This window comes from Nothoprocta perdicaria, unplaced genomic scaffold (genome assembly GCF_003342845.1).
Source record: "Nothoprocta perdicaria isolate Ctin4 unplaced genomic scaffold, notPer1 scaffold_2, whole genome shotgun sequence".
NCBI classification, from domain to species: domain Eukaryota; kingdom Metazoa; phylum Chordata; class Aves; order Tinamiformes; family Tinamidae; genus Nothoprocta; species Nothoprocta perdicaria.
The window spans coordinates 2,962,259-2,988,248 of NW_020455204.1; the positions used below are offsets into that span (position 1 = coordinate 2,962,259).

Below are 25,990 nucleotides of genomic sequence, written 5' to 3' on the forward strand. Positions count from 1 at the left end.
AACTCGGTGGAAGGAGCCACCGTGGAGCTTAGTTTTACATAAGCTTGTGTAAAAAGCCTGGGTTGTTGCAATAGCCTTAAGGGCTTATAAGTAACACAGAAATATGTCCTGCCTGGAACCGAGGTTAAGCTAAATGGTTAGTGTAGTGCATATATGCATACCTGTATATTTTATTCGCTTATTCATATATATCATTATCATTTTTTTCATTTTATCTTCTGTCAGCCTGTCAGAAGTAACCGCACAATGGTGGGGTTGTGGACCCTGTAACAAAATACAATYGCAATATGCATCCGTTTTCTTTTAGATTTGCAAAACAGAATGGAGAGGAAGGGGGAAGCAGGAAGGAAATGTATAGGAGGCAAAGCTGAATGAGGCCTGTTGGTGCTGAGGAATCTCTGAATTTCCTTTCCTAGGAACTGAGTGGCAGCTGGCAAAAGATGAAGGATGTGACTTACTACCTTGTAACCCTTTCCTTGTTACAGGCTTCCTGTAATTAGATATTTGAAAGGGACTTGTAAATTATGGCCTCTTCTACCCAATTGGGTCCCTAAAAAGAACCTTAAACAAAACCTCAGGCTTTGTTTAAGGTTCTTTTTAGGGACCCAATCAAGTAAGTTAAGATTCTGGAAACCAGAAATCTTCAAAATTTAAAACCAAAGCATTGAGCCCTAGTCTAATGCTGAGCTGGAAAAGCTAGGCTAGATTTCAGTTTTTTTTTTTTTTTCCCCGTAAAACAAAGAAATTATGAAGCTTGGGCTCTTACAGTTCACTTAAATGTATAGTTATTTCTGCTAATATATTTGTATCTGTACTTGGAGCTGGATCATGCTTTAACTAAAGCTTCTTACTTTCCGTAGTATCAGCTACACGTCTGACCTTTTCTCGTGTGCCTTTTATTTTCCTTTCCAGCGCTAGAAAGGAAAAAAAGGAGGAGGAGTTTCTGGCTGGCTGTGCCTGGGTCAGATGCCTGTTTCCCCATGCCTGGGTTCAGCTGCAGCCCGCGCTGAGGGGCTGCACACGCGGCTGCTTTTTGAAGCACTGACTCGTTAAAATCGCCCGTCGCCGCTGCYGAGCGCGTAGCGTGAAACGAGGCTCTGTGAGCAGCCTGGCTCTCGCAAAGGTCGCTGTTCGCTGCCAGGGGAGGTTCTCGTGCAGGGCTGTGCAGCAGTGACACGGGCTCCCTTTCCGAAACAGCGTGAAAATGCGTTTGAGCTGTTTGTCACCAGGAGCTGTAAATGCTCTAAACCCACAGCCTTCCCCACTCCTGCACACACAGATCCAAATCCTCTCTGCTTGGGATCCAGTTGCTGTCACAATTTCTTGTGAGGTAGCCAAACAGTTTGATGTGGGGCTTCTGAAACGTTTCCTAGCAAAATTGGTTCTTGCTCCCTGAATTGCTGCAGGTGCCTTCATGTTTTTGTTTGCTTTGGTTGCATAACTCAGTGCTTTGTGGGGATCTAACACGCCATGAACAATAACACACTCCTTTTTATGGATATTGGTGCTTTTTCATCATTGTGCTCGTAGAAAATGCCTGRCGTGTGTGCTGTGCACTGTAATTGTTAGTGCTTAGCATGGGAATATAGTGAATATAAAAGTACTATTTTCTAGTAGCTCTGATTTTAAGTTGAATAGGGCTTATTTGTTTGTTCAAAAGCCCTTTTGCCAGTGTTTCTTATACAGCACGTAGTTTGCATAAGGGTGAGTGATTCATGTAGCATTACAGTTTCCTGGGCACTTCAGTTTTAACTGAACTGCAAATCTTGGTCTTTTCTTCGCGTATTCTCCAGTGGCACAACTTTATATCTTTTTTTTTTTTTTTCCTTTGGTGATTATATGGGGAAACTTTCAGTGGGAAGAAACTGAATATTAAAAGTTATAGGTTAGTACTGAGTATGTATATTTTTTCTTTTTTTTTTTCTTTTTTTGGTATAAGGAAGGAAATTGGCATCCTAATAACCTTTTCTGTGGTTGTGTGTGCCTCAGTGTCATGGTGGTTTAACTGCCTGGTGTCATCTCTATGGTGACACAATTAACTGCACGCAAGAAGCCGGGTGGACTTGGTGAAAACAAAACATTTACATTCTGCATTCAGATCCCTGTTAGAACTGAAGGTGCCCATCAGAGCACAAGAGAAGCAGGTACTGTCTGGGACAGAAGTGTGAGGGAATAGTTTGAAAACAGGATTCATACACTTCTTCCTCCCCCCATTCTTGAAAAGCACTTGTCTAACTGAAGATCTTACTAAAGACTTGTGTAAATAAACATTAAACATATGGTTTCTTTTACCAGTTTGCTAATAAAGTTAAAATTACTGATTTGTAATGATTTCTAATGCTGAGTTAGTCACCAATCATAACAATTGAGGCTGTAGCTCAACTTAAACTAACGCAGTTTGTTTTGCTTTCCTTTTTCCTGCCCTCAGGGGTGTCTCACCACTTCTTGCAGCATCACTGATCCACACTGCAGTTGATGAAGTTCTGCAAATAGACTTCACTGAATTTAAGAAGCCAAGTGCAGAAACAGAGGAGGAGGGAGATGAGGAAAGGTTCACCTGTAAGTATATTTTTTTTCTTTTCGTGGTTTTCTCAGAGGCTGTCTGGAAGATTTCTATGTTTTTTTTTTTTTTTTTTTTTTTTTTTTTTTGGCCTTAGAATTTTACTTTAGGTTGACTTGCAAGCTGTAGTGTACAGATCTTTATTTGCTCCTACTGTGTACCTATGGGATGAAAGGTAGTTATGCTGTTTTTCCTGGAAAAGGAAGAGAGTTTCTCTGCTCTCCACAAATGATTAATGACTGAGTGTGTGTCCACTTTTTGAACTGAAATGCTTAAGAAGCTATTTTTCATTGGAGGAATTCACTTAGATTGAACTGATTCAGCTCCTTTCTCAAGTTGATAAACTCTTCTACTTTTTGAAGTGTCTTCTCTTTGGTGAATTGGGTAATTACTCCTATGCTATAGTGTTGACTTCACCAGAATTGCAATTGTGGAGCCACAGGTAAACTTAAATTCACCTACATAACTCATCTTGTTTCTGGCTGTTCTGGGGAATCAGTTTTATAAGACCTGCTGCCAACCCAGAACTTGCAACTCCAAACCTTTCTTTTGACAAGCTTGTCAACAGCATCTGTCTTTACTGAGTCCTTTTACTCCTGTTCCTCCTACGCTGCCCCCCAATCCCTCTCCTAAAGAAATAGGATAAAGAGAGGTGTAAAACTTGAAGCATATATTTTTRTTCCTTGGAAATATATCTGCATTTTTTCCTATCTGCCTGAATTGGGGAGGAAATGGGCCTTAGTGAGTGAGTGCTGGGTTTGAGCTTGGCGTAACAGATGGTCTTATTGCATTTACATGCTGAAGTATTTAGCATTAGACTTCACCAAGCCTTGCCTCCCTACGCTAACCATGTAAGTAGAGCAAGAAGCAGCCAGAATGTGAAGATTAAAAAAATGGAGAAACGTCTGATGCAGCTTAGTCTGCCCTTCGATGGGAGACGGTCACCATTCCCGTCTCCCAGGACGGCCTAAAGGCAGTTTCCGTGTCCCTGTGGAAAGGGCTGTTCGTCTCCAAGCAGAGGGATGCTTCACTTTCCAGAAGCCCTTTCACTATTTACCTGCAAGTCTGAAACGGGGCAAGAGGGAAGACGTTTAATCAATCTTGCTGAATATTTATTCCCTTGCCTTAACGCTTGTAGTCTTAATGTGTCTGGAGGGATTTGTCACACTTCCAGCATGTTTTGGCAGGAAGCTGCCAAAAGAGGAGCCTGTGGCTAGACGGGCAGCAAGGAGGGGACACAGGCAGCAGTGCCAGGGCCTGGGTTTGAAGTGGGTTAATTTCAGAGGAAATTGGAGGAAATAGAGCTACTGATCCTCTGTAACTGGAGGCTCTATTTTATGGGCATGAGGCAACRTAAGGCTTTCCTTGACAACAGCAAYATATTATATTTCCATTTGCATAACTTATTTTTTAAGTTATATCTCACCTYGTCACATCTGCAATGTTATGCAAACCAGAAMGCGATTTTTTTGCATARTAAATAGTGACTGCTTATCAAAGCTTTGTGTTTAGATTTAAGTTTTCTTCGTTCTTCAGGCCCAAAGATGTATCTGAAGCTGGTGATCAAGTGCTGTTGAGACGGGGAAATGCTTGAGGAGCTGGAGTTATAAAGGAAATTCTGAAAAATTATTTAATGCTTGCAGTGTTAGCAGGAGTCAGGATAAATTAGAGGTGGTATAAGATAGAGGTTGGTAGAGTCAGGATAAAATACTTATTCACAGAGAGAGAGATCAGAAAACAGTTTGTGCCACTGTAGTTTTTAGGAAACACTTTAGTGTTTGACAAATCATTTTTTTCTGTATAGATGATCTTTTTGGTGCTTTCTGAAGTTAGTTTATTTAGCTTTGGGGCAGGGTTCTTACTCAAATAACATTTTAAATTATCACCCATTCTGAGGGAGGCTGCATTACCAAGCTAGACACAATCCCAACTGCTGTCACATCCAGTCTGATGAGCAATAACTTTAGATCAATTGATTTTTGGGAGCTATCCAGAAAAGGATTTGAGTGTCTGGCTGGAGCTTTTCACACTGTACTCAATGGGTGTTTGCAGCCCTGCTCTGGAATGACAAAGCAGGAGAGTGGCAGAGACGTTCTTCTGTGCGTCTGGCTTTTACAGCTCTGTGTGTTTAGAAAGATAAAGACAATAGCTTAAAATACTAATATTCTGTTCAGCTCAACCATGACTTGAGCTGTCAACCTCAATAAAATATACCCTCATGCTTTCTTGTTGCTTCAGTGCAAGTGGTACGGTAATGCAGAACCCTGACCCTAAGCCAAGCTAATACCTTTCTGTCCAAGACAACAGCAACTTTTAGCCAGTGTGAAGGTATTTTCTGATACTTGGTTATTTCTATGTTTTTGGTTCCACCTGGCCCTCTATATCCTATGCTTTTTACTTTTGTAATAATAAATTTTATATTAAATGTACCTGACCAGATGGGTTTTTGGACCTTGATGTGCTTGTATGCAACTACCAGCCATTTGATAAGCATTTATTTTTGAAAGAGAAGTGATAAATAAAACACAAGAAGCCCTTCTTTTCCTTAGTATTATACTGTTGTGTTTTAATGCCACTTTTTCCTCTGCATTGTTCTCAACCTGCACCCAAGAACAGGCAACCAAGTCTGTAGAGCCTGCGCCTGTGTATGTAGGAAAGAATTCCCATTCTTTAAGGAAAAAAAACCTTGAATAAAGGACAAATTAGATGTTAAGAGGGGAAAAATGGTGCTCACAGTTTCTTGTTTGTCTTTGTGCTGCCAGTGCTGGATGGAGACTCTTTGCAGCGCTGCTTCTTTAACAAGCTTCGGGATGTCTGCCTGAAGTGGCAGAAGCAGCTGCCACCACTGAGACCACAGAAGCGTTTCCTGCTCGTGTCCATCCATGCCATCCGGAACGCGCGACGGAAGATGGAGGATCGCCACGTTTTGCTCCCCGAGTTCAATCAGCTCTTTGGTTTATCAGTAAGTCTGGGCACATCTGGGAGGTTAATTTCTTAGGTTTTTCCACAGCTAAGAATTTGTTGCCAGAAGTGTTTAACACGTCTGTGCTGGAGCAAGGACTTGGCTCCTAACAAACTGAGTCAAACTACTGCCCTGGTGAAGAAGAATCTTGGGATGTTGGTCTTCATGTCAGAAGTGATGTAGTTCACTTAATGCTACGCTGCTGTAGTTATCTTGTGACTGAAGTAATGGATAAAAAAAAATGTGGAAAATAGCAGTTAAACCAGGAAAAGTACCAATTAATGAAGTTAGTAGTTTATCAGATATCTGCCACTTCAATTCCTTAATTCTTTTTTTTTTCCCTGAAAGATATTAAGTGGCTAACAGCAAAGATACATAATTCTACTGCAAATTATGCATTCTGCTCCTTTTGCACATAAACAAACTGAATTTAATTGCCATAACCAATGCAATGTCTTAGGGAAGAAAGACTAAAACAGAGGAGTCTTTGCTACCAAGAGGTATTTTATTTTTGACTTCTTGCATGTCTTCTTTCTCCCTCGCTACAAAAGGATGACGTTGATCGCGCTTACTTTGCCGTGTTTGATGGCCATGGTGGAGTGGATGCTGCCAATTATTCAGCAACCCATTTACATGTAAATGTTGGGCTACATGAAGAGATTGTTAAGAATCCAGCTGAGGCCTTGAAATGCTCTTTTCAGAAGACAGATGAAATGTTTCTTTTCAAAGCCAAAAGAGAGGTGAGTGGGTAGAGATGAATTCCATTATATTTAAAGGGTAGTGAGAACTGTTGGGCAAAATGCTATTATCTAGAAAACGTTGGCAGAGAGTCTTTTTTTGAATCTCTAATTTCTTTATGAAATTGTCTTGCATGAGAAAGCTTTCATTGATTTTTTTTTTCTTTTTTTTATTTTTGAGGGGAAGGAAAAACAAAACGACAGCGCTTACAAGTTCATGAAATGAATGTTTGAAATGAAGAGTGAAGTGGTTTTAAATGATCCCAACAATTCAGTTGTTTGAAAGAACATTTGTCCAAATTAGGCAGTTTCTAAATATTCTCTTGTCCCATCTCTAACCTGTAAAAGAGAATTCCCTTTTCTAAGTAATGTCATTGTAATCTTTTTTGTTTGTTTGTTTTTGTCCTGCTCATACTGTTAGGAGTGGTAGGAAGTTAAAATGTATTCACAACCATATCATAATTTAAATCATAGAATTTATTTACGCTTAACTCATGAGATAATTTAAATCAGAGTCTTCAGTTAATCAAACTTATTGATCATCTTTAACTCAATTGGTACAAGTCAAATGAACATTCTTTCTTCAAACCTTCGCAATGGAAGGATGATTTATTATAACACAAGAGCTCTTTATTATGCTCTTGTTATAGCAGTGACTGAATACAAATGTATTCACTGCTAATGTCTTCATTTCTGCCAATGAGGCAGAAGAAAAGGGTCAGTATCTCATTAGGTCTGACTCTTCTTAATCTTTATGAGGAATCGTTGACAATTTTATGCCTTCCTTTTACTCATCCTCATTTAAATGCCCAAAGATAAAGGGATGAATGTGGAGCAAGATGATTGCCTYTTCTTAATGGAAGAGATGAGAATGCTGAAGGAATTGAGGACACCAACAGTCATGTTTGTAATCCTGACRTTCAGATCCTCTTCCCTTTCTCTTTCTTTTGTATTTCCATCAATAAAGGTGGTCTTAGGTCAGTTTGGGAGTTAATAGCAGAGACAGGAGAACCTAATTAAGGCAATATCACCTATCCAGAGGTTAGAATATGTAAACAATTTATTTTTAATCTGTCTAATCACCTGTATTTGTTTTCAGGTACCTGAATTATAATTTTCAGGTATACYGTACTGCATTTAGGTTTGATTTCAATCTAAATTTATAATATTGCCATGTCACCTGCTTGTTGACTATTCACCTAACATGCTTGTTTGCTTCCACAGAGGCTGCGGAGTGGTACAACAGGTGTATCTGCCTTGATTGTAGGCAACAAGCTGCATATAGCCTGGCTTGGGGACTCGCAGGTAATGCTGGTGCGGCAGGGAAAGGCTGTGACCCTAATGGAACCTCACAAACCAGAGAGAGAAGTAAGTTGGACTCTTTTTCTGCTGAGGTGGAGGGTTTGTTGAAGTCTCTCTGCAAATTAAGGCTTGGGAAGCCTTTAGCTGTTTGAGTCTTGCACTCCTCAACGGTTACACTACAGAGAAAGCAAAAATTCTTCAGAATCTCGCGCAAAAGTCTTTGGAATCAAGGTTTTGTGAGTGTTTTGCACATAATTTTGTCTAGTTTGCAATTCAGAGAGTGACGACTTCTTTTTCCATCCACTCCTGTGTTGAAAAGGTGGTTCCGATCTCATGCCCCCTGAAAATACCGGTGTTATTGGCAGGCCTGACTTCAGTTCCCGCTCGGACTGTCTTTTCAAAACTGTTAGTAGTTTGCAGACTTTGAAATTTTATTTGTGAAATTTTAAGTGCTATTGTTATAAATGGGCTTCTTAATTTATGAGATTAATATCTACTTAAAAGGTTTGTGAAATCTGGGTCTTTCACATTATGCTATAACATCATTTAAAAGCTAGTTTTAATCTATTAGCATAACTGCCTTAAAGTATCTTGCCTTTCTTACATTTTTTTAAAAAGGTAGGTGTTCTATTACGTGGAATAAAGTGGGGATCCAACAATTTTCAGTAGCTTCCGTTTGCCTCAATGGCATGAATAACTAAAGTAATTAAAGGAGTGTCATTGCAAATACTCCGTTTTAGTGTTATGTAGTTTAGCTGTCCTGTCTCTTACTCCAAATATTTATATATTTACCCAAGTGCTATATGGAGTGGGAAAAAGTGGCAGGAGAAGCACTTGTGGAGATGGAAATGAACCTTTTGATCAGGAAGTTAAGAATTCTGCTGTCTTTATGGACAAGCTGTGATACAGCTGTGAAGTAGGTGCATTGCTCCCAATATTCTTAGGAAATGGCCATTTCTGATAGGGAATCTCATACATGTTTGTGGTTGTGGTATTTGTCCTATAAAAGCAGAAGTGAAACTGCATGGTTTTGAGTTTTGTCATCTTTTCCCCCTCAACTGGGTAAAAACAAGGTCAGTAAGTCAGGGGTTGGGTTGTGTCATTAAAAACTCAATTCTGCTCCATTTTAGGATGAGAAAGCCCGAATTGAGGCGCTGGGTGGCTGTGTGACCTACATGGACTGCTGGCGGGTTAATGGTACCTTGGCTGTTTCCAGAGCAATTGGTAAGCTGAACCATACAGGGCAGATTTAATTTGATTAAAACTCACAGCCTGAGACTTTTTTTTAAACTGTAAATGACATTTTGTTCTGTGTGGACCAAGTAGCAAACCACTTATTTCTTRTTCTCTTTGCCATAAGGCTAGCTGACAACTGCATTGTTTTTACATAGCTTTTACGTAATCTAATTACTTTAATATTGTTTTATTTTTACCAGTTTATTTTTATTATAACCAGGAGTCCTAATTGTTTTATTCTTCTAAGTCTGTTGCTTCTCATAAATGAGAAATCAGATTGCAGTATCYTCCTTCAAATTACACAAATCCGGTGAAGTTGGTTGTAGTACTTCTCTTTTGGAAAGAGTTTGCTTTGCTACTTGTCAATTAGGGCAAAAAGAGAAAAGACTCTGAGCAAAATCTGTAATGTGTGAACAGAATATGCTTGCTTAAATCTATATAATACCATTTTTGGATTTTGGAGTGTGGTTTTGAGGTATCCTTATGAAACTGAATTAAATATGTGAGCAGATTCTTACAGCATTATGCTGTGTAWCAGGACAGATAAGAAAAAAATCTTCTTTTCATAGCATTTTGAAGGCTGTATAAGAGGCATGCTTGYCAATGAAGGCTTGCATATCTCCTTTACAGATGTATTTCAGGGGAAAAAAATGGAAAAAAAAATCCTCAATCTCCCTGCAAAGATAGAAAAGCACAAGCTCCTTACAAACCCACTCAATTTTGGTACCTCATAAGAATTCTCAAAGTAACAAAGGTTTTCCAAGTTTATCTTGCAGCTTTAAAATGCTCTGGAATATGATCTGGATGTTCTGGATGACAATAAAAGCAATTGGATGTTAAAGAGGTAATTGCCCATGTTTGAAGCAATAAAGCTGATTGTTTATTCTGGTTGTTTTAGGGGACCTGTATCAGAAACCCTACGTCTCCGGTGATGCTGATGGAGATTCATTTGAGCTGAGTGGATCTGAAGATTACTTGCTCCTCGCCTGCGATGGATTCTTTGATGCCATCAAGCCCTATGAGGTTGTAGACTTGGTCCTAGATCATTTAATGCAAACCAACGGAGTGGGTGTCAAGGCAGCAGAAAGACTAGTGGCTGCTGCCAAGGAAAATGGCTCCAGTGACAACATCACTGTTCTAGTGGTGTTCCTGAGGGACCCTCAGCACATCTTGGCAGACTGTTTCAGAGACCCTAAGAGCCTTGGGGCTGGTGAGGACACTCGAAGCTCAGCCTTTAACTTCCTCGGCTGTGAGGCAGCAGCTGCACAGTGACAGAATCTGTTTAATGCAGAACATTGAAATAAGTTAACTTAAGGAATTGCTTTCCACTGAAGAAGCCTTTAATATAATAGGCAAAACATAATGACAAACGGAGAAACATTTAGCCAAAAAAAAAAAAAAAAAAAATCCCACTTGTCTTTTATCTCCTCCCTTCAAAAACTGCTGAGCAGGCTTGGAGATTTGTGCTAAAGTGGGTCCTAGGGCTGCTGGTCTTACCTTCTGCCCTGGAAGTGGTAAGAAACTGTAATACGTATAAGCTAACAGTGAGAATGCTAGTTTGTGAGTTCTGAGTGAAACTTAAATTAGCGCTTATAAAGGAAGCTGTATGTTATTTTTAATTTTGATGTTACTTTGGGGATTGGGAGGAGAGAAGCAGTGCCATCAGAGAGAGGCTTGTTACTGTGTGTGGCCTGTAGGAACAGGCTTGGTGTGCCAGAGAACTGGGTGAGCAGAAGTAGCGGCCCGTGTGTTGTGTTAATTACTTTTGTTTTATACCAAAGATGATATTAAGAGAATGTTGTGACCACTTTCTTTGAAGAGGTTGAATTTTGTGTGTATGAGGAAGGGAAAATGAAGCCGAATGCTCCAGAAAGAGCAAGAAAGCTCTCCAGAAATATCCGCAGCAAATATAATACAGAAACATCTGCTCTCTGGGATGCTCTAGGTTATAAACTGGAATACAATATTTAACTGCACTGGATTGTTTTTCCCCAGCAAACTTGCTTTCTTGGCTCTCTAGCAAGCTGGAAAGAAAGGATGCTTATTGATATGTTTGAAAGAGGTCCTTTACAGGATGTGTATGTTCTGCCAGTGATATATATTCTGATTCTGCCATATTTTTTGTACTATAACAAGTGAATATTTTATTTTTATTTTAAGGGTTTATGTGTTTATTTACTGAACTTTACAGTTGGAAGATTTTTTGCAGTGTTACTTTATTTTGTTGTTGGATTTCTTTTTTTAATTTAAATTAGATTTTTTTTAAAGTGGCTATGTCTTTATTATCTGGTTTTAAAAACTGACTACCCTCAAGTGCCTTAAATATTTCACCCCCAGGATAGAGATTGCTGGCTTCCTATCATATTCCAGTSAGCCACTATATAATGTTTCTAAAATGTGATTTTTTTTTTTTAATTTCACTGATATTAATGTTTAATGCACTTAACGCTTTGATTTTTGTGAATGATTTGGTGGGAACTGGATTTCAGGAAAACATCTCATTCAGTGCTGCCAAATCCTGTGGCTCATGGTAAAAGCTTCACAATTCTTACTGTGATTTATTTCCCTACCACCCCCTTCAAAAATCTCTAGATAGTTAATCATAAAGTAACCAGCTGATTCGTGATGACTTTGATTTAAAATCAATTATTCTTCTGACCTTCACAAGAAAATTTAATAACACAAACTAAAGCTGTCTAGTAATAGAATTTTTTCATTACTTACTTGATTTCTATTAATTTCTATTACTTGATCTTAATAGATTAAGCATCTCAAGTGAAAAACTTTAATAGATGCTAGCCATTTGCCATCAACTTTTAGGGCCCGGAAAACTTTTGAAGGAGATGTGAAGCTAAGGAAAGGGTGAAAGAAGTTTATGAACCTGTGTGGAATTGTGCAAAGGTTGGATCTGTTACCTGTGTGAGCTGCAGGTGGTTTTGTCCTGCCTCGCTGCCTGTCCAGCAGGAATCACAGCAATATCTCGGTGTGAAGGTATCAGCAATTTCTGCCCCTGAGCAGCCAGCGCTTTGCCTCTGGTAGCAAGATTGTATGGAGAAGCCCAGCATTGCAGTATGTCACTCCTGTCCGTTAAAATGTGTTGGARATTCACATTGTTCAGGAAGGAGTCTAGGTGGAAGAGATGAGAGGCAGAATGCAGCGGGGCTGTTCGTGTCCACGTGGTCTMGGAGGCATCAGCAAGTGTGGGGTGATGCAGCTACCCGAGGGACCTGAGCCCCTTGCCTCGGTGTTGGGGTGGCAGGGCAGTAACTGCAGCGTTCAGCCAGCTGCCACCTCACTGCATAGCACCTGGAGCACAGACTGCCTTGTTTTGCTGCAGAAATACAGAGGTTTTCCATTGGGAACCACTTTTTTTCACAGTATCTTTTGTGGGGAAATCTGGGACTCCAGCCTGGGGGTAGACATTAAATTTTTGTACTGAATCTACCTGAGCTAAGGAAGTCTTCAGGCTGGCCTAGCGATCCCCGTGGGCCTCCTGCCTCACCTCCCTGTGGTTTCTAACTCAGATCCTCGGYGTCACGCCGAATTGCGATGACCACTAGTGCCTTTTGGGGGCCTGGAAATGGAGGTCTCGTCGCTGCGATGGTAAAGCTCACACAGACTTGTCTGACTGCTGCCATGGACTTTATTATTATCAGGGAGCGAGAGAGAAGCTGCTGTATTCATGAAAAGAGCTATGAAATGTTGGTAAGCTCATAGCATGGTCTGGTTTCTGACATTTTGGCAATTTTCTGAAATGTGGAYGGAACCAAAGAGGCCAAGTTCTCTGCAAGGATCCTTTTATTTCAGCCTTTTTAAGGCAGATGGTAAAAATCCAAGTCTTATAATGTCTACTTACAGCTATGTGAGAATATCTCAACTTTTAGATTAATAAGATGGAGGGAGAGCTGTATGTGAAATGTGTACTTAAAAAGCTGTCTGTGGTAATCAAAAACATAAATAGTTCTTGATCTGTGCTTTATAGAAGAAATTCTGCATTTTGAGAATCTGTTCCTTTATAGAGATGTTTTCATTCCAATGATTTGGTGCCTCCTTTCTGAGATCTAAAGAAGTAGTTCCTAGGAACTAATGGAGAKTTTGTGAGAGGAGAGAAAGTGTTTTTTTTAATTTTCAGAAGATTCCTTTTACCTTTAAAAATACCAACCAGGTCTGTAGGAGGTTTAACACGGTCAAAAAATGGCACTTTTTGTATCCTGTCTGGACTAAATAAGACATAATAGATCCTCTAGAGTATAACTTGATTTCACATGCTATTTGGGAGGGGAAATTGGTTTGGGGCATGAGTGACCTGTTCTTGACAGTAGGAAAAACTATGCTTTTTTAATTGAAAAGGAATCAACATGATACAAATCAGTACTGTGGGTATACCAAAGGATGCAACTATGGATTTTGGAAGACAGTGTTTAAAGTTCTACTGAAAAAATGGTCATAAAAGTGGTCTGATCCTTGAGATAGCATAAGGACCTCAATTTTTCTTTCACTTAGGACTTTGATACCACTTTTGGAAGTGAGCAGCTATAATGTGAGATGCTGTTACAGCAGTGGTCTCCAGTGCGGGTGGAGGGAGAGAAACAGGAGCTCTGGCAGATTGCAAAGTTGAAGGAAATTGTCCAAAAGCTGGAAAGGTGCTATGTTTGCTAATAATTTGCACTAATTTGCTGCATTACATTAGTCTTTCCTGTTTTTCTCCACCAAAATMCTTGGATTTCAAGTGTGGTGTCTTCTGTTTTGCTTTTTATTTTTTCTCCTTTTGTCTCCATTTCAGCACTTTGCAACTAGTATGTAATTTTGGTGACAGAATGGTTCCACATCTCAAYGCCTTTCAGGTGTCATTGAAAACATTGATGCTTATTAGCCAGTGTAATGAGCATTAATGTTTATTAACCAAGGTAAGCCAAAGACTTTGTTGGCTYATTCCCCTTCTGTACTTTGAGCTTGCAACGAAAACAATTCTTGAGTCTCGCCAAAATCTTTGAGACCATAAAAGCAATGTGAAAGGTGAAGACAAATGGTCAATGAAAAATAAAAGTAATTTCAGATTTTTATTAGACTTAAATGGATGGCCATCCCTGCAGTTTGGCATCTTGTTTCAGGAAAACTGCTCATTAAAGGAGCTTGCATTTGATGTGTCCTGCTTTGGAATTCTTGCTTGAAAGTTGTTTTTGTCATATGACTTAGCAGATGTAAAATAAACTATCACCCTTTGGTAGGGATACTTCATTCTTCTACCTTTTGCTTCCCTACTTCTCACTCTCCTATAAAGAAATACACCTAAAACAGCCAAGTCTTTTGGGTCTAACAGAGAAGGATTAAAAATTTACAAATTATATGAGTTTTCTTGTTGCTGAGGATAATTTATGGAGGAGAGAAAGGCAGGAAAGATTTTAGAAAGAGGAAAAATAAGTGAAATCCACCCTCTAAGTGATGGAGGAGTGAAAGCGAGAGGTAGGAATGCATTTAAGTATTATTAATGCCTATTTTAAAAGGGAAGTGGGCTGGAAAATAGAGCTACAGATGTCAGTTCCTTAGAGTGAAATACTGAAAGAATTAGAAACACACCCATTAAAAGCAAAACTCTGACGTGGAAACTCGGTCTTCAAGCAGCTGGGGATGGAATCAAAATACCCCTGCACCCCAGGTGACTTTCTGCAACTCCCGTGTCCTGAATGTCAGTGCTCCTAAATGGACTTGTCTGAGCATGGGATGTGCAAGGTAGTGCTGAGAAGCAGCCTGCAGCAGAGGCAGTTCTTGGTCACTGCAACTGCTGCCGTGAGTCAATGGTGTGAAGTGTCTTAATGAATGGATGCTGCGATCCCGGGATGAGTAATTGGGTGCAGAGCGGAGCTGGCAGCTGAACGGTGTTGATGACTTTAATAGCATTTAATAGACACTTATCTGAATTCAAAGTCAGATGAGATATTGCTCTTTTTTAAAAGCATTTCCAGCGCTATTAGCTTTCTGTCATGACGAGCCACTAAAATTTCCAGGGTGTGTGCATGGTTTTTCTTTTATTTTTTTGAGGGGGGTGGGATGGGATGGAGTTTTGGCTGTTTGGAAAAGTTCTTGCTTTTGCTTTCTGAATTCCTCTAAGTGCATAAGTTGTCTGCATTAGAAAACCCATTTTCAGCTGATAGTTTCAGGGAAAACAGCTTTCTTAGGGGGCTGAAAATTGCTTCCAGGAATCCTTTAAAAACAAACAAAGGTGCTTCCAAATGAGGTGCCTGTAAAAGCAGTATTTCTAAACGGTGCTGCCCAAAAGGCATTCGCTTTTGAGGAACCAACAAATGCTGCCAATATGTAAAGCAGTCAGTGGAGTGGCTCAGGATTCTTAAACTTTAAATCAAGCCTGCAACTCTGCTGTGGTAGGCGAGGTTTTGTTGGTGAGGTGATTGATTCTTGTGGATGCTGATACTTAATGCACAGCACAAGACATGATGTGTGAGTCTCCTTATAGTGCTCAAGTATCGAGCAAATACTTTAGGGAAAAGGCGGGGGGATGTTAGCCACAACACAGCACATTGCAGATGATTCATGTGTAATTTAGCTCCAGTTAAGCCTGAATTAAATTTCCCTTCTTAGTTCTGTTGCTGCCTAGCTTTCCCTTACCAAATYGGGCCCCTCTTCAGAAGCAAACAAGTTTTGATGGACAAAATGCCTTTCAGGAATGGGGGGGACGGGGAGAAAAATGAGTTTTCAAATGACTGCAAAACTTCCCAATCTGTGCTAAGCAATGTATTCTTGCAAAACATATTTTTATAGCGTATCTGTTACTATTTCAATGATTATGCTAAGGGTGATTGTTTTTCTGCCAAACTAGGCCTAACCTTTAAAAGTGCCAGCACAGAAAACACGAGCAGAGCCCTCCCTGCTTTCTGAACCTAGCCGCTCCCAGGCAGCCTTGCTGGGGTTTGTAGTGTAGGCAGCCCTAAGGGCTCAGCCAGCCGCTTCCCACGTGTGTTTTGGTTGGTTTTTAAAAATATTTGTTGGATTCTACTATAGCTAAAGCTATTGCTAATGACTTCAGTCATGTCATTGGAAAAGCATTCAGAGAGAGACATGAGGGAGTGGAGCTGAGCAGGGAGCTGTCAGATGCCTCTTAAAACACTGCTTAGAGGGAGCTGATAGGCCTTAGATCTCAACCCAACCRAATGGGAGACCAAGAGCTAAAGGGGAATCGTTTAAATCTTTCCCKTGCTGCGACCCAGCAGCACCTGCCAGGGCCCAGGGCCTCCTCGGAGCCGTTTCGTGTCGCCGGTGCCACGCATGGGCTTGCCAAGCTGTGCTGCACACACAAATAAGCCAAAAGCAGCTGTGTTGGCCGCCTTGGGAGCATGGCAAGATGCAGCTTTCGTCAAACAGACGAGGGTGAAGATCAATAGGGAAAGACATGTTTTCAAGTGKCTTGGAATGCAAACAATGGGATGGAAATGCAACCTCGGAGAGCTGACAGTGCACTGTCATCCTAAAACCACTGTTTTAAGAGAATTAATCTGTCTTCTTTGTAACATCTGCTCCGCTTTGCTAACAAGCTCCTTTCAACCAAGGTTTTGTGACTTTTTTTTTTCCCTAATGTACCCTTTTTAGTCTAGAGAAAGTATATTTAACTTTGAAGAGCTGAATGTACCTGGGTTTTGTGACTATCCTATTTAGATCACGATTATTGAATTTTCTCTCAACTATTAAGCTTGATTACTAATCCCCGGGAGATGTTGAGATAGCAGGTCCTGACCTTATTAATGATTAAACGGCCCTGGATTGCCACGCACAAGAACAGGAGTCTGGGCTGCTCCAGTGGGTCCCTTTACCTGCTTTGCTGCCATGTGGACGGCAGGGAAACCTTTGTCGCTGTGGTAAATGGAGCAGGGCTGTGTGACCTCTGCTGCCTGCAGAAGGGATTTTTGCTTTCACCTAAAGAACRATGGGTCCCTTTGGGCATCTACGGATAGGGATAAAAGCTGGGAAACTAGAGGGATCTTTTGGGGCCTTCTTGGGGCAATTAGATATTCCCTCTGGTATTGCCATTTCCCAACTCTCTTAAAAAGCATTCTGCTTAAAAAGGATGAGATGCGCTGACCTGTTGACATTTTTTTTCTTTTTTAGCTTTGTGGGTTTGAAAAAGTTCGTATTTTTCATAATAGCCAGATATTTACTTTGTTGAGGGTTAAAACATTATTTCCTYTTCTGAAAATCAGACCTGCTCTAACTCCTTATTTTCTTCCTAGTCTTTTTCTTCTACCTTGTGTATGCCAGCCAAAATAAAAATGCTGTTTCATAGACATTCAACTCAGTTGGCTGTTAAGTCACTGCAGTTGCCTTTCTGTAATTTCTATCTTGTCTGAGTTTGGGGTGTGACCTGATTCAGGAGATCTGCAGCTCCAACAGTGCAGAAAGCACCACATGAGCTAGGAAGATGCAAGACTCTTTAACTGGTGTCTTTCTGACACTGAGCAGTATTGGATGTACAGGAAGAAAATCCTGTTCTTGCGTGTTATTGCATAGGAATACTTAGGCTTGCTCCAGGAAACAAGAGTTCCCTTATCCKGACTACAGGATCTGAGAAATGTTCTTGTCCCTATATCCTTTTGTTCCAGCAGAATTGTTTTTAATCATTTGCAGTGCCTAGGGGAAGAAGAAAAATGAAATAAAGAAACCTTTCCAGCTTCCTTTACCCCTCAGTTCTCCTTTTCTGCCCCGCTGCCCCAACAGGCAGGTTGGTGACAGCAGCTACCTGGCTGACCCCCCTGCAGCTAGTGCAACTCTGCAGTGTCTGGTCTCTATGAGAACTTCARTCCTGTGCTTAGTGGTAAATTAGACCTCTGTAACTACTCCTGCTGACTTAAAGATATGTGTTCTTATCAGTATTAAAATAGTCCAAGAGCAGAACTGTTGCTTTAGGCACATTTCTTGCCGCTGCGTTGGCTAACGAGCCTTGAATGAAAGCAAGAGGGCCAGTGACTTTGCAATAGGAGCTGTTAGCCAAGCGTCCTTATTTATTTTGTWTGTTAATCTGCACTTGCGACCTTGAGCAGAAAAGCTGTGTTGCAGCAGGTTTTGTAAGCTGTGGCTTAACCAGTTATCTAGTTCCKTAAAACTCTTTCTTATTCAAGCTGACTGGTTTTTAGTGCCCAAGTCAAAAACCTGTTGTTAGCAATGATTACCTGCTATGCATATTGTATGTTTATGTGGATTGTTCTAATAATGCTTGTGTGTATTTTGCCACATTACTGTATTTTATATATATATATATTTATGTGTATAAATATATATATGTATTGCATGAGGTTTAATTGTTGAATTTTTTTTGTAYGGTCACTTTTGTATTCACACAGTGCCTCATGTATCTATTTGCATATTGCAAGAAATGTTTAAAGCAATGATTGGAAACAAGTGGGGATAAGAGCTCTCCAATGTAGGATCTGATGTTTTTTTGAAGTATTAATAAAGCATAGTGATTTGGAGCATTGTTTGCTGCTTTTCTTAAATGTGTATTTCATTTTTGCCCTTCAAGTAGCTGAAGCCTTTGGTCTATTGCTGACATCTTTGTGGGGTTACCATGTCCTACTGGTGAGTGTCACAAAATCTTGCTTTCTTCCATAAGACCCTTCTAGAAAAAGAGGTAATGTTTTGAAAAATCCTTCCGTTTCCTAGTCTGTTTCAAAAAAGTAATAATTCCCCAAAGGGGAAAATGCACTTGTATTAATCTCTCGGAAACCAGCAATTTTTTAAAAAAAAGGTGTAGGTTCTGCATTTGCTTGACTGCCTTTAGCAGCAGTTTCCTAATCTGTAATTTATTTAGCTCCCCAGGGAGCAGAAGCAACAGTGACCTGCTGTTACTGCTGCTGCYTTATGAGCAGCCACTGGAATCCATCATCCAGGTAAGGCCGAGGGCCGCAGGCAGGGAAACACCCTGGAGCCGAGCAGAGCCGCTCCGGGATGTTATGGGCATCCTCAGCACTCCGACAGACACGTCTCCTTCCTACCGACAGGAACTGGTGGGGTGAAATCTGCTGCCACTTGTGCAGGTCGCAGCGCGGTCGCTGATGCAGATGCTGCTGCTCGAACCGTTTAGGCTCTTACAGACAAACCAGGGCTGCTAAATCCCGCACAGCCGCTTGGCTGAGGCTGACTGGTGGCTGCTGGTTTCATCCAGACCCTCTGGGAAACTGTCCCGGGGGTGGCGGAGCAGGAATTAGTTCTGCAGCTCTGGCAGCTCAATCTGGAAATGCCTGTAATGCCCGTCCCCTGCAGCGCAAGGGGCAAGGCCAGATAAAACACAATCTGCATCTAGAATAAGACTGCAGTTGCAGGGACCTGGGCAGGTTGCAGGTCTTCGTGTCACTGTCCGGTTTTTATTTTGTTAAGGTCAACCTCTTGTTTTTTGATGTGATATGTTGATCTTGACCTTTTCTGTTTTGGGTATCTTGCAAAACTTCTGGTTAGGGTATTTACAAAACATTACCTGCATTCTGCCTGGTGCTTAGTATTTGCTACATACTGGCTTTTTTGTTTGTTTTTTGAACTACAGCTGCAATGCTTTGAGGCTTGGCTTTGCCACGCTCCCATGTTGCTCCCTGGAGCTGTTTATACGCCACCTTGCTTTATGTCAYTTCATTCTGTGCTGCTTTACTCGCCACCACCCCACAATTATCCCCCGTTTTCCCCGTGTTACTCCATGCTACTTCACGCCACTCCGCTGTGCTCCACCTCGCTCCATGCGGCTCTGTGGCACTTCTTGTCACTCCGCTATGCTCCACGCTGCTCCACTTTGCTCTGCTCTGCTGCACTCTATGCTGTTACGGTGCTTCACAACACCTCGCTTTATTCTGTGTGATTCCATGGTGCTCTGCTCCACTCCGTGTTTCTCCAGACGTCCCCAGGGAGACCAGTCTCTCCAGTGCAGCGTTCTCTGCATGAGAGGCCCCCCTCCACCTGACTGAGTCGTGCAACTCATCCATGGGAAAGGGGCTTCAGTGTCATCTCAGATGCTACCAGGCTGCCTTCCTGCCTGGGTCAGGCCATCCCTAGAGGATGGAGAAGGAGGGAAAGCAGGGAGAGAAGGATGCAGGAGACAGATGAGTTCAGGATGGTGGAATAGGAGGATGCATGAGGGAGATGGATGCAGGAGAAGGAAGATGAAGGATCCCTGCAGTTCTGCCTCCTCCCTAGGGCCACTGCAGTGCACGGAGGCCTCAGCTTCTCCAAAGGCAGCGAGGTCTCCTGGGCACAGTGCCGTCCTGGGGAAACAGGACCRTGCTCTCTGCTGTCCTGCCTGTGTGCTGGCTGGCAGGGAACCTGCCCYGTGTAGGTTTACACCAGCACTTTACTCTGCTTTATAGTTGTGGTATTTCTTTCCCTCCCTCAAACCAGAGTTTCTAAGTTTTTATTTTGCATGTGCATACTTGATCTATTCAATTTCTAGCTTTTCYGCAAAGCTGTGATGAAGAATTGCTGTGTGATGGTGTGCAGAGGTAAGTCCATTAACTTCAGACTGGAAGACTGGATCCTTTATGAAACCAAGTTCCAGCACTATCTTAACAACAGCTCAGGAGACACTTTGAGCTTTCTGTATGCTTAATTATAGGCATTTAAAATCTTATGCAAAGTCTATGCTTGAAGGAGTGCTAAGCTGTAATTAAGGCAGGCTGCTAATGATGGATCTAATTGCGGGGTTGCATCCAKGCTCGGGTATCGCGAGCGGGGCCTTTGACAGGGCAGCCCTGCAGCCTCTGCATGCAGCTAACGCCCCGCGGCTGCTCCCCACTGCAGGAYCTGACAGGACCCAGGAGGAGTCAACACTCAAGGGACTTGAGATAGGAAGAGCTGGGGCCTCCGAGCAGCTCTGCCCACCCTGCTCTTTATCCTGCACGGTCTCGAACCTTTCCTAAGGAATAAACCTGCAGCTGAGCAAAGGCCACGCTGGGCCCTGTGGGCAGGCTCGGTGGTGTTGGTGAGGCTGCTTTTAAAACATCTCCCTCCAATAACTCTTCAACTGCTTCTTGTTAGCAACATCAGATAGTTACTGGAGAGCTGAAGTGGGGTGGCCTGTGTTGGGGGAATGGTGAGAAGAGAGTAACTCTGCTGAAGTAAGTGCCAGATCCTGGCACTGACCTGAGGGGGGAATGTGAAGAGCGAGCAGCCAACCTCTTCTYGGTGGTGGCCAGTGACAGGACAAGGGGTAATTGGTATAAATTGAAATACAGGCAGTTCCACCTCCATGTGAGGAAGAACTTATTCCCTGTGAGGGTGACAGAGCCCTGGAACAGGCTGCACAGGAAGGTTGTGGAGGCTCCTTCTYTGAAGCTCTTCAGAACCYGCTGGGATGCCACCCTGCTGGAGCAGGGGGTTGCACTAGATGATCCCTAGAGGTCCCTTCCAACCTCAAYTATTCTGTGATTAAGGTTATATTTAAGCACAGTGTTTGGAGAACATAGCAGTTAAACCACTGAAATGACATTCCTGCTCTGCAGTGCAGTAAATTGTACAGTAATCTGGRATTATGAAAAAAGCATTTTACATGCTTTTTTGTTGGACCAGTATTAAAACTTCTGAAAAATAGTTTTATCTGGATTTTTTTTCATTGTGTTCTTCCCAGTCATGGTTTGGGTTTGTTTGCTTTCTAAGGCAAAGGAGTCGCTCAGTGGTATCCTCAATTTTACCCTTTTTGTAGCTGGTGGCGCTTTTGTGGTGTTGTTTTGTTCAGTTTTGTGATAATGCTAAAAAGGATTAGGTGATCTGGCTGGTCTGTGCAGGATGAGGAAGACCGTGTGGACTCAGGCCTTACTCTAAGGAAAATATCCTGAACTATTTCAGTCTTTCTTTAATATAAACATTAGTGCAACTGTCCCTCTCTCCTCCCTTACTAATAAGGGAGGAGGGCAAAGGCCTGTCCCTCCCCCAGCCGAAATCTATGAAATCTATCTTCTAATCTTTTCTTGTTAATGACGTTTTAAGCCTCAGAGCAGTTTCCAGCTAGCAGGAGGCCGCGCCAGGCTGTGCATTAGCAGCTAATGGCAGGCGCTGCAGGCAGCGTCCCGGGGCGTTCCCGGGAGCATTGGCAGCGGCCGGAGCGCTCCTGGTCCTGCCCTTGTCCCCCTGGGAGGCTGCTCCGGCTCTGAGAGCTCTCCCCGCCAGGAAGCCTTTCCTGCTCGCCAGCCTGGCTGAGCCCTGCCTGTTTTTAACTAAAAACCAAGCAACAGCAGCAGAAGTGAACAAAGAAAGGCGAAATGACATCATATCTGCATCATGTCAAAGACRGAAGCTGAGCTGCTTTTCAGTTTCTACTTCAAACCTTGGAGAAATTCAGGTTTCAGCTAAATGCTGCCTGGTTATCGCTGAGGTTGATGGCAGCAGGACCTGGGAGGTGGTGCACGTGAATCCGCTCATGAAGGAAACCCCTGGGCGCAGGAATCTGCCCGCGACGTGGGCATGAGCCGGCCGCGAGCCGCAGCGGAGCCTCCCTGTCTCCAGCCGGAGCTTCCCGGCCTCCAGAGAGGCCGCGGGGCCGCAGGGAGCGGATCCGGGGAGCCCGGGAGGGCGCCCGCGGGAAGCGGTGCCGCGGGGATGTCACAAGGAGCTGCTGCTGCTGGGCCGCTCGGATGTGTCCGCGCGGCTGGGGGGCTGCCCGTGGCGTTTGCCTTCAGCTTCATTTCTTTTTGCCTGTTCTTAATTCTCRTGGCGAATGCCAATGCTCTGAGTTACATGGAGCCTTCCTGCCTGCCTTTAAGATTCCTTCCAGCTTCCCCTCGGTGCTGGGGGCTGTCGCCTGCCCTGCTTCCCCYGGGCACTTTCTGCACACACGGAGCTCCCGCTGCTCCTTCGCTGGCAGTTGCGGCAGGCGAGTGCCCCCATCCATATTAAATTACATGGTACCCTCGTGTCCTGCTTTCTCACCTGCTCCATAGTGTCCCAGCTACCTCTGAAATACATTCTTGTGCATTTGAAATGTGGTGTGAGGGCACAGCTGGCGCTGATGSTGCTCAGAGCTGATCACATTATGTGGCTAAAGCAAGACACAGGGCTGCAGACCCTTTACCTCTTGCTGCTGYACTGTGGTCATTCAGGATAAACCCACTTATCTGTCTATGCCCTTGCGTTTTGGATACATATTGGTGCTTAAAACACCTCTGGTACCAACACCAAAGGGGAATAAGTTTCTGAAAGCCTAAATTAAAAGATGCAATGTAGATAAGCAGTTGTGGAGCTCAGTAATGGGTAATCCTGGGCAAATTGCTGATCTCTGTGGCACTCAGAAGCTTGGGCACTAGAGATTTCACAAATCAATTAAAAAACGGGAAGGAGGGTGGGTCTCAGCGCAGCACTAAGTGTCTAAGTGTCGATTCCATGGATGTCTTAATGCTTGTTAATGACTGTCCCTAATGGTATTCAAACACTGTACATTTGCTTTAGCTTTTTTCCAAGTCCAGATGAGCTGCTCAGAGCTCTCTTAATGATGCGAATTATTCAGCGCTCATTTGTATGCAGCGTGCTCCTGCTTGGAAAGAACTTCACAGAAACGCAGCCAGATTCAGCCTTGCAGCTCCACTGAAGGCAGCGCTTGTCTGCACAACTGCCCATCGTTTTTCCCATTTCTGCTCAAAGAGTTAACTGCATAGGCTCATTTTGTTTCATTAAAAATAATATCTGCAGCGGGTTTTCAGTGCTCCTTCCCTCCTGCCCCCCCGATAAATTAGCCACAAGTACCAATGTGGATCTGTGGGCTCTCTCATCTCTTCCTCGAGCCCTGCAAAAGTAGGACGAGCTAAGCAAAAAATAACTTTGCTGCTCTTTTCTTTCCACTGCTTCGCAACCCCTAACCGCAGTTTGTGGTATGTGACACTTCTCCTAAAACTGTCCTGCAGGCAGCTTCTCCCAGCAGCTAGGAGCAAGATGCTGAGAGCCCATGGCCGGTTGTGGAGCAGCCCTGGATGGCAAAGGGCCGGGCAGTGCGGGAGGCTGCAGCCCGCGGCACTCGCCCAGTGCTGCAGTTTCCAAGGGCTGAGAGCAACGGAGCCTGGAACGGCGAGGCTGGGAGCTGCTCTTCCCCCGTCTGGAGAAGGGAAGGCTGAGGAGGATCTCGCCAATGTGGATGAGTACCCAAAGGGAGGGTGTAGAGAGGATGGGGCTGGATTTTTTCACTGGTGCTCAGCAATGGGATGAGAGGCAACAAGCACAAGCTGAAACATAAGAATTTCCATCTGAGCATGAGAAAAAAACTTCTTTACTTCGAGGGAAACAGCACAAGTTGCCCAGAGAGGCTGTGGAGTCTCTTTTCTTGGAGGTATCTCCGGGAGATCCCCAGAACTCCCTTCTGAACCCAGCCCTCCTGGGAGCCTGCAGAATTTTGAATTCAAGTGGCTGCTTAGGAGGTGAAATGTTCTTAATTCAGCCGCATATGCGTTTTTCAATGTTTGACTTTATAACCTTAATATTTTTAATGTATTTTTTAACTTGGCTCAACTATGTCTTAGCTCATACTTTAAAAGAAAAAATAAATCACCTTGTGCAACAACACCACCCACCCGGGGGGTCCGGAAGGGCACGATGGTTCCATTCCCAAACAGGCCTGTGGCCCAATGCCACCTACATGGGGCACCGGGCAGCGATGGAGACACATCCCTTCTAGAGAGACTTGTCACTAGAAAGGGCAGAAATGCACTTGCTTGTCCGCTTTTTCTTTTCACACATATTTGCTGGCAGCAAAGGGAGGAGCGCTGAGAGGAGCAAGTAACTGGTTCACTTCCAAGCTCTGCAGCAGATGAGCCCAGGAGCAGCGTTGCCCTTCTTGCTTTTATGCAGGTACACAAACATTGAATATCCTTGTATAGTGCTGTTATAGTACGTGAGAATTCCCTTCTCTCCTGCCAGGAACAGAGGTATCCCCAGGGGATTGGGGCCAACCAGTCTCCGCAGGGATGGGGGAGCATCCAGGGAGCCCCACGGCAGCTCCAAGCAGGAGAAGGGTCCCTGGCAGCACAGAGAAGCAAACGGGACCCTTGGGTTGCTCCTCCACATGCTGGGCTCTCCCAACAGGCTGCATGTGTTGTTCCTCTATCCGTTCTGTCTGGGGTTTTTTTTTAATTAATATCTTTCTAAGTCACTTTTCCTCTGTCCCCCTGAAACAGCAGTTTCCAGCTCAGAGGTGTCAGTGTCCTGGAGATGTTGAGCCCGAGCTCGGGAAGCAGAGGGAAGGGGAACGTCACGTGAGGCATTGAGGGAAAGGCCAACACTGGGTGCCACACGATGAAGGTTCCCCATATTGCACAGCCTCACCTGCACCTCGGGCTGCTCTCCTACCTCAGCATCTGAACTCTTCCTCCCTTTTTTATTTAATTACCTTTAACTTTATTTTGAATATGTCCCCAGAGCATTTAAAAAGCTTAGGAAGAAGGATCGCAGTCTACTGTGTGGGTTTCTAATGCACTTGGGTTGGTTTCTAAGAAGGCTTTGGATGTGAGGCACGGCTCTGTTTGGGACAGCATCCCGGCAGCTTCACCAGGGAGCCAGGAAAAAAGGGCAAAACCACCCTGTGTGGTGTGTTTGGGGCAGAGCCGGGCCGCTTGCCGCCGGCAAGAGGAGAGCAGCGCCCGTCGCTCGCAGAAACCCGAGCGGCTCTTAATTAACGTCTTGCCGAGAGCTCAGCCCGGGCCATCTGTTCCACCCCCTCGCGACGCATGCCGCTCTTGCTGTGTTGATTATGTAATTAGGAAAGAAAATATATTTTGGTAGAGCGCTGCCCGGGCATCTGTGCTACCAACCGCTTGTGCAGGGCTGTTGTGGGCCTGCCGCCCCCAACCCGTGAGGGGACAGAGGCCGCCATGTCCGCCACACAGTGCCAGGCCCGTGATGGCCACCACAGGGTGCTCTGCTCATCGCCTTCGCCCCAGAGCTGGGGCACGCGGCTGCTCCCAGACCCAGGCGCCCTGCGAGGGCTCTTGGCCGTGAAGAAGGGCCCTGAGGAGGGCCGGGCAGCCCCGCAGGCCACAGCCTCGGCGGCAGCTTGTGCTGCCAACGTGGCCTCCCGCTCGGCGGCAGAGGAAGAGCAGAGGAGGGGGAGCTTTCCTGGAAGAGTAATAGCAATTACTGAGGTCTCTTACAGCAAATGAAGTTGTCGGGGTGAGTCACATTCCCTTTTTTCCTCTCGCTGCCAAGTTTTAGGAACAAGACGGGGGGGGGGGG

General features: G+C 43.7%; 1 protein-coding gene across 1 annotated transcript; it reads left to right on the forward strand.

Annotated features, from left to right (window-relative positions):
• Positions 1-246: 246 nt before the first annotated feature.
• On the forward strand, positions 247-17,792 carry PPM1F (protein phosphatase, Mg2+/Mn2+ dependent 1F). Its single transcript, XM_026037464.1, has 7 exons — positions 247-266; positions 2,429-2,559; positions 5,323-5,522; positions 6,074-6,262; positions 7,484-7,627; positions 8,692-8,785; positions 9,696-17,792. The coding sequence occupies exons 1-7, from the start codon at positions 247-249 to the stop codon at positions 10,067-10,069; spliced, it is 1,152 nt and encodes a 383-aa protein (XP_025893249.1). The 3' UTR covers positions 10,070-17,792.
• The last annotated feature ends 8,198 nt before the right edge of the window (positions 17,793-25,990 follow it).

Excerpts from the sequence above, each read along its gene's own strand:
- PPM1F (XM_026037464.1), top strand. The coding sequence starts at position 247 with ATGGTGGGGTTGTGGACCCT. Across the intron at positions 2,560-5,322 it reads AGATGAGGAAAGGTTCACCT|TGCTGGATGGAGACTCTTTG; the intron begins GTAAGTATATTT and ends TTGTGCTGCCAG. Across the intron at positions 8,786-9,695 it reads GGCTGTTTCCAGAGCAATTG|GGGACCTGTATCAGAAACCC; the intron begins GTAAGCTGAACC and ends TGGTTGTTTTAG.